The following is a 7467-nucleotide window of genomic DNA, read 5'->3' as shown; positions in this document are numbered from 1 at the left end:
ACGCCGCGTCTCCGTCCCACACGCGTACACCCCCGCGCATGCGCAATCCGGCGGTCTCTCGGTGCGCGGCGGCGGCGCCATTGAACGGTGCGTGAGGAGGTGGGCGGCGGGAGAAGGGAAAGGGGTCAGCCATGTCGGGATCGTCAGGATCTGGCGGGACGGGCAGCTCGGCGCGGAAGCGGCTGATGAAGGAGGAGGACATGACGAAGGTGGAGTTCGAGACGAGCGAGGAGGTGGACGTGACGCCCACCTTCGACACCATGGGGCTGCGGGAGGACCTGCTGCGCGGCATCTACGCCTACGGTGCGCGGCGGGGCGGCGGCAAGGGGGAGAGGGAGGCGGGGGCGAGGGGAGGTCGTGGTCGGTGGCGGCGGCCGGATGCGGGGCCGTGCGCCTGCGCGGTGGAGCCGCCGCCTGCTCGGTGGTGGGGCCGCCCCGCCGCGCTGAGGGTCACGACCGCTTCCGCAGGTTTCGAGAAGCCGTCGGCCATCCAGCAGCGAGCCATCAAGCAGATCATCAAGGGGAGAGACGTGATCGCCCAGTAAGTGGGGCCGTGCCCTGAGGGGGCTGCGGGCCCGGGAGGCGGGGGGCGGGGGCTCGGTCGCAGGCGCTGCCTCAAGCGAGATCTGTCACCCAAGGTCCTCGGCTGCTGCTTGGCAGGATCAGGGAAATCACATCACGAGCGATACGGGGTGAAATGAGTTAACTTGCACATGGTCTGCGATCCTAACAGTTGTTAATGTCAAATTTATTAGGTTTAGGCATGTCACTGTAATAAAGATTCTGCTGAGATACTTTCTGTTCTCAGTGAATAGGACTCTGAGACTCTTGGGGATATTTTCCAGCGAAACCAGAGAAGTATTGGGATAACTGCAGTCTCAATCAAGGGGAAAGTAAGCAGAAGAAAATCAACTGTATAATAGCCTCTAGAAACAAAGAAGGATATGCATTCCACTGAAAAAAATCTCTTCTAGGTCACTAGTGGAAATTAGTAGCTTTCCAAATTGTATTTGCCTATCTACCATTTACTGTAAAAGAAAAAAAAATATGTACAACAAACTGCAGGAAGTGAAAATGCTTGTTGGATAAGGAGTAAATATGCCAGAGCTGGGGACCCTGCAACAGAGTGCTCTGTCCCTGATATTGCAGTTCTCAAAGCTGCCTCTCTGCAGACCACGCTGTGTCAGATACCCTGTTGGTAATACTGACTTCCTTGCAATGAAAGAGTGGCAAAGAATAGAGGGTGGAACAGATTGAAATTGCCTCTGTTGTTTGTCCAGACATCCATAGTATTCACCAAACATCTGTTTCTCAGGTCACAGTCAGGAACAGGGAAGACAGCAACGTTCTCAATCTCTGTTCTGCAGTGCCTGGATATACAGGTGATGTCATAGCACATACTAAAAATGGTTTTTATCTAAATGGGTAGAGTCTTCATCATAAAAGCCTTTGTCTTTAGAGTGAATAAATGAAGCTTTACATTGAGATCTTTTAATCACGAGCAGTGAACTTCATACAAATTTCTCGTTAAAAATTTCACCTGATTCTACTCTGTAATAATTTAACTGTTAAACCCACCTTCAGATAAAGTCTTGTAATCATAAAGTTGGCTTAAACAGGTGACCTCTTTCACATACTTGTTAGAGGGCTAAATTAATCTCTCAGCAGGCAGAATGGTCCTCAGTCTTAACAGCATCAGCAACGTGTCTGAACAGTTGGCGCACATTGCACAGAATCAAACCTAGATTTTTGACTGACAAATGTTTGTGGTAGTCAGGCGTATTGTGTCCATCCAATTGGGTTTTTTTAAGTATAACTTGAATCTGTAGATGCTGTTGTATAAAATGATGATTTTCTGTGGGCCAGTACCCTCTTAAATAAAGTTTAGATTGTTGTTCACCTGTCACTGCCTGGGGACATAGAAATAAATATTCCGTGTTTTAAATGAAAAGGTCACCTACGTTTCTGTAAAGTGCTTATAATATCTTTCAAATGTGACACTTTAAAATGTGATCTTGGAATTCTTGTGCAATGCCAGGTTTTCATCTGAACTGAACATATCAACTTGAAGTGATTTACGTTTGTTTCTCTTCTTTTGCAAGAAAATTACACACTTTTAGAATTGTTATCAGAAATTAGGTTGGAATAAAAAATGAGCTTTCAACTGCTTAAGTGCTCTCTTGTCAAAAGTAACTTCATTGAGAGGTTGTTACTGTGCAAATGCTCTGTGTGAGAAGAGCTTTCTAGGTGTACTCACCCTTGCAAACACTAGGTTTTAGCACAAAATTCTAAAATTAATCCTTCAGATGTGACATTTCAGAGAACTGGAGGATCTGTAATCTCTGTTGTGCTTGGATGGTAGCTGCCCCGTGATTAACTGCCATGTGATCTCCTGTTGTGATCAGGTTCGTGAGACCCAGGCATTGATCTTGGCACCAACTCGGGAGCTGGCTGTACAGATTCAAAAGGTAGGAGCATTTAAATTGCTATCTGTAAAGCAGTTGCAAGGCCTGGGACTGGTTCTCAGGTGTTCCCTGGCAGAGCTGAAAGCACAGCTTCTGGTTTTTCTTTCTGTTCCTGAAAGGAATAAAGAATTTTGATAAAGGGCTGTTTTGTTCCACTGCTTTATATCTGTTCTTGCTTACATGACTACGTTGGCTAGCAGTCAAAGGTTTTACACATTCCTAACTGAATTTTTAAGGACAGCACTTTTAAAGCAGTTGTGATCGCTGTGGAATTGAGTTCCCAGTGGTTGAAAGCCTGCTGTTGAGGGGGTTTGGGCAACAGACATAAAAGAATTCCTCTAACTGCTTGTGCTTACATTTCTTTAAAAAAAACACTGTATGGCTTTGCAGACATGTCTCTTTACAAATACAATCTTCATGAGAGCTCAGTTAATTAAGCCATTCCTCTGTATTAACACAGGGTCTTCTTGCTCTGGGAGACTACATGAATGTCCAGTGTCACGCCTGCATCGGAGGGACCAACGTGGGTGAAGATATCCGAAAACTGGATTATGGGCAGCACGTTGTTGCTGGCACTCCAGGCCGTGTGTTCGGTAAGATGTGGGAGGCTATGTCAACTCCAGGTTCAGACCTGAGTTGGGCCATGGGAACCTCCTGCAACTTCTGTGCACTTAAATTTGAAATAGCATGAAAATTATATTTATTGTGAACAACATTAATGTAACATCAACGTGAAGTATAACAAGGTAACAACTCACTGTAGTAATATCTGGCAGAGATTAGAGGGACATCAGTGGGGATAGTATTTGGATTTTATGTGTTTATATTTTGCTTTTCATTGTTGAAGTGTTTCTCTGTATGTTGGTGTGGGAACAAAGAGTATTTTTTAAGGAGAAAATATTACAATCCCAGGAAATACTTCAGAATCCTGAAAGAGACAAGAGCTGCGTCTATTTGAATGTCAAAGTTCAGTCCACATTTTCTGTGCACTGGCCATCACTCTCTCTTTGTTAAATCAGGTGCACCTGCAGCTGGTACTTTCTGGTTTCATTACATGAAAATTTCTATATTTACTGTTCGTGGCAGTTAACACAGTTAACAAGCACACATCTTCTGGATCTCTGAGAAACAGGAAGCAGTTTCTTACACAAGCACCTGTCACTGGAAGAACATAGAGCTAGTCTCCACAAGCGAGAGAAAGAAGGAAAAAAAAAAAGGCAGCTGCCAAACTGGGCTGGCTTGGAACAGCACACTAATAGCAAATACTTTCCTATCACAGTGTTAAGGGATTACACAAAGCCAGGTGCTCTTTCAAACAGGATGTAGATTTGACCAATCTGTTGACAAAAAGTTCATGTAGCATTTGGCATTTCTCACATCCAGCTGCAGTTGCTGTGGAAGACGGGGTCACCTGTCCTGTGCAAGTAGCAAATAGTGTCCCACAGCATGGACTTGTAGAGCTTCCCTGCAGTCAGTGCTGCCTTAGCCAGGCTGCAGAGGCATCCCCCTAGGTTGCAGGGTGCAGTGGGCATGCTGTGGCCCCTGGGTGTGCCTTCTGTCACCAGTCTCTGTTGGCAACAGGGGAAGTGCCTGCCTCTCCTCCACCAAAATGACCTGGCAGTGGCCAAGAGCAGTGTAGGCTCGCTTGCTTGCAGAGCCTTTTCATCTTACAATGTGAAATCTTACAGATATGATTCGTCGACGAAGTTTAAGGACTCGTGCCATCAAAATGCTGGTTTTGGATGAAGCAGATGAAATGCTCAATAAAGGTAAAATATTTGTCTCCCTTTTACTTCCATTCTCTGCACCTCTTTGAGATTCCGTGGTGTCCCAGCTGGCAGTCCCACTTCTAGAAACAATTGTTTTTGTCAAAGTTAGACAATAATAGTTCATTGTAGGCTGTAATAGGTTAAAATGGTATGTCTTCTCTGATTTAGTTGTAGTGTACTTTTAAATAGTTACAAATTCTAGAGGGGCTGCAGGAGGACTTGCTGCCTACTTTACTGTGGATGTTTGGGAAAATTAGGAAGGTATGAGCAATATGTGACACTGGCTTTGAGTTACTGATTCACTCATTAATGTTCATCTTGTAGCGTAGGCCCAATACTGAATTCCAGATCAAATTGTGAAAGAGCAGCATATTTGGGAGATGTGCTAATTGTTCTGTGCTACTTGATTTGCTTTTCAGGTTTTAAGGAGCAGATTTATGATGTGTACAGATACTTGCCTCCAGCTACACAGGTGGTTCTGATCAGTGCCACGTTACCTCATGAAATTCTGGAGATGACCAACAAATTCATGACAGACCCCATTCGCATCTTAGTGAAACGGTGAGTTTCCTTGGAAAGAACAGAAGCTCTAAAGTTGGTCCAGCCCTGGGCGTTTCACAATATTAACTGATTATTATTAATTGATGGTCTTGTTCCTTCTCACTGTTGCAGTTTGCCTAGGTGTTTGCAGACATCCTCATGTCCTGTTTCCCAGCAGAGGCCAACTCATCTTCATCCTTGTCTAGTTCTGTTTGCTGCTGCTCAGCCTGACTGCCCCTCTGCCCTCTCATCCTCCCTATGCAGTCTCTTCTGGAAATGTACCTTTCACACCTACCTAATTCCTGTGCTCCTCCAGAGGATTTTTCTAGGCCTCGTCCATTAATTTCCTATCATATCGCAAACCAAAAAAGCCTTTAGCTGACTGATCCTGAAAGCTCTTGGAGGTGTAGCTTGTGTCTGGTGGTGTCACAGGTCCTCTTGCACTGGAACTCAGCAGGAGTCAGGATGAATCGACTCAGCAACCCCCAGCATGTGGGGTGGAGGTGTGATCTCTACTGAAGCCCACCCAGCCCTTCTAACTGCGTTGTGTGTGTGCACCTACTTGTGGTGTGGTACAGCTGTTCTTCTTCCTACAGTGATGAGTTGACCCTTGAAGGAATCAAGCAGTTTTTTGTGGCTGTGGAGAGGGAAGAATGGAAGTTTGACACTTTGTGCGATCTCTACGACACGCTCACAATCACCCAGGCTGTCATCTTCTGTAACACCAAAAGAAAGGTACAGCAGCAGCCATCAGATGGGCATTTACTTTCAGAGCGTGACTCAGAGGAGAATGCTAAGACAAATCCACTTAAGAGGGTTGGGTTGCTTCCCCTTTTGGGAACAGTTTAGTAAGAAGAGGTTAAACATCTGTCTTTGGGACGTGCCTAGCTTAACTTGTTGTAGGCAGACATGATATCGTTGGCAGGAGTTGCCTTTTTAGAGAAGTAGAACTGATTAGGTAAGAATATGCTTATTCTTCTAATTGCTTGTAACCCCTGAAAGAAAGCCACGCTTTCTGAATAAACGCTCTTAAGGCCTTTCCTTTCAGGGTTTGTGGAGCCCTGTATCATGTAGCCGATGCTTTGTAAGGATTATTTACTTCCTCTGGCTCCAGAATGCTTGTTAAAGTGTCTTTCAGTCCTTATCAGCAAATATTCTGCAGTCTCTGCAAATGTTCTTGAAGCACAACTCACGCATTTGGCTGTCCTGAGCAAAGTGCTAACCCAGGCTGCTTGGTTGTGTGCACAGGTAGACTGGCTCACAGAGAAGATGAGAGAAGCCAACTTCACAGTTTCATCCATGCATGGGGACATGCCACAAAAGGAGAGAGAGTCCATCATGAAAGAGTTCAGATCTGGCGCAAGGTAAATGCCTTCAACAGTGTTGCTTACAGCATTGCTACCTCAGGGCAGTATTTCTTCTAGTGTCTGAAGGGAACAGGCCTCAGAAACCCATAACACCTCCTCTGAAGGCCTTGTTCAGCTCAAATTAGGAAGAGATCTGAATCCCCTCTATCCCCTTGTGGTCTTGCAGAGTTGGGAGGTTGCCACTTTCTAAGGAGGGATCCTTATACTTCAAGGCATAGAATTAGTCTGGTTTATGTTGCTGAAGAGGTTGGGAATTGGTGCATTTGAAATAAGGAAAAAAATATTTGGGCTCTGTCCTCTGTGTTTTAAACTTAAGAGCATCATATTATTTCTGAAAGATCAAGGCTGTCTTGGTACAATCTGTGTTCACTGAAGTTTGGTCATGCTGCTTGGGACAACTTTGCTTGCAGCAAAAGTGTGGGTGATGCCAGTGTGCTGTGGGCAGGGAGAAGTGCAGAATAGCAGGGCATGCCCTGTGCTGGTCACCACGACTTCTCAGCTCTCACACCCACCTCAGCAGGGTGGAACAGCCGTAACTGTCCTCTTCTCTTTGCAGCCGAGTCCTTATTTCAACAGATGTTTGGGCTAGAGGCCTGGATGTGCCTCAGGTGTCCCTGATCATCAACTATGACTTACCCAACAACAGAGAACTCTACATACACAGGTAAGCTTGGCCTTCACATGGGGCAGTGTGGCTGGATTACCCTGTCCCAAGGTGGCTCCATTCTCTCTTTCCTTCTGCCTCCACAGAATTGGCCGGTCAGGCAGATACGGCCGAAAAGGTGTAGCAATCAACTTTGTGAAGAATGACGACATCCGCATCCTGCGAGACATCGAGCAGTACTACTCCACCCAGATAGACGAGATGCCCATGAACGGTGAGTGCGGGCCAGGCCCAGCGAGGCTGCTGCCCTCTTCCAGTTGGGAACTGGTGTGCTGCATTGAAAGAGAAATGCCAGATGCTTTCTTTTGCCATGTGCCTCATTCCCAAGCCTGACCCATCTTTGTTTCCCTTGGGGAAGAACCTCAGAACAGCACTAGGTGCGCTGTACTGCTGGGCTGTGGCTCTCTGCACACGGTGCTTATTTATGTTCTCTCATTTTCTCTCATTGCAGTTGCTGATCTTATCTGAAGATCCGTGTTTACCAGGGAGTTGTACTATTTGGTAGCCTCTATAATTCTGTTTTGGACCCACATACTTTTACCATATTGCTGGTTGTATGTTCTTGAGTTGAGCTGCACTTGGGAACTTGTGTAAATAATGTCTTTACTCGTGCCCATGTTTTTCAATTAAAAAAGTAAGTTTTACCATAATCTGTGCCTAAT

General features: G+C 45.8%; 1 protein-coding gene across 1 annotated transcript; it reads left to right on the top strand.

Annotated features, from left to right (window-relative positions):
• Window positions 1-61: 61 nt before the first annotated feature.
• Window positions 62-7446, top strand: EIF4A3 (eukaryotic translation initiation factor 4A3). The gene is made up of 12 exons (XM_065630869.1): window positions 62-303; window positions 469-541; window positions 1316-1382; window positions 2406-2468; window positions 2926-3058; window positions 4154-4234; window positions 4654-4795; window positions 5371-5509; window positions 6023-6138; window positions 6698-6805; window positions 6892-7019; window positions 7257-7446. The coding sequence occupies exons 1-12, from the start codon at window positions 132-134 to the stop codon at window positions 7271-7273; spliced, it is 1239 nt and encodes a 412-aa protein (XP_065486941.1). The 5' UTR covers window positions 62-131; the 3' UTR covers window positions 7274-7446.
• Window positions 7447-7467: the final 21 nt, after the last annotated feature.

This window comes from Caloenas nicobarica, chromosome 3, assembly GCF_036013445.1.
Source record: "Caloenas nicobarica isolate bCalNic1 chromosome 3, bCalNic1.hap1, whole genome shotgun sequence".
Taxonomy (NCBI): Eukaryota; Metazoa; Chordata; class Aves; order Columbiformes; family Columbidae; genus Caloenas; species Caloenas nicobarica.
Note: the sequence above shows the minus strand (reverse complement) of the source record. Positions and strands in the feature narration are given on the sequence as shown.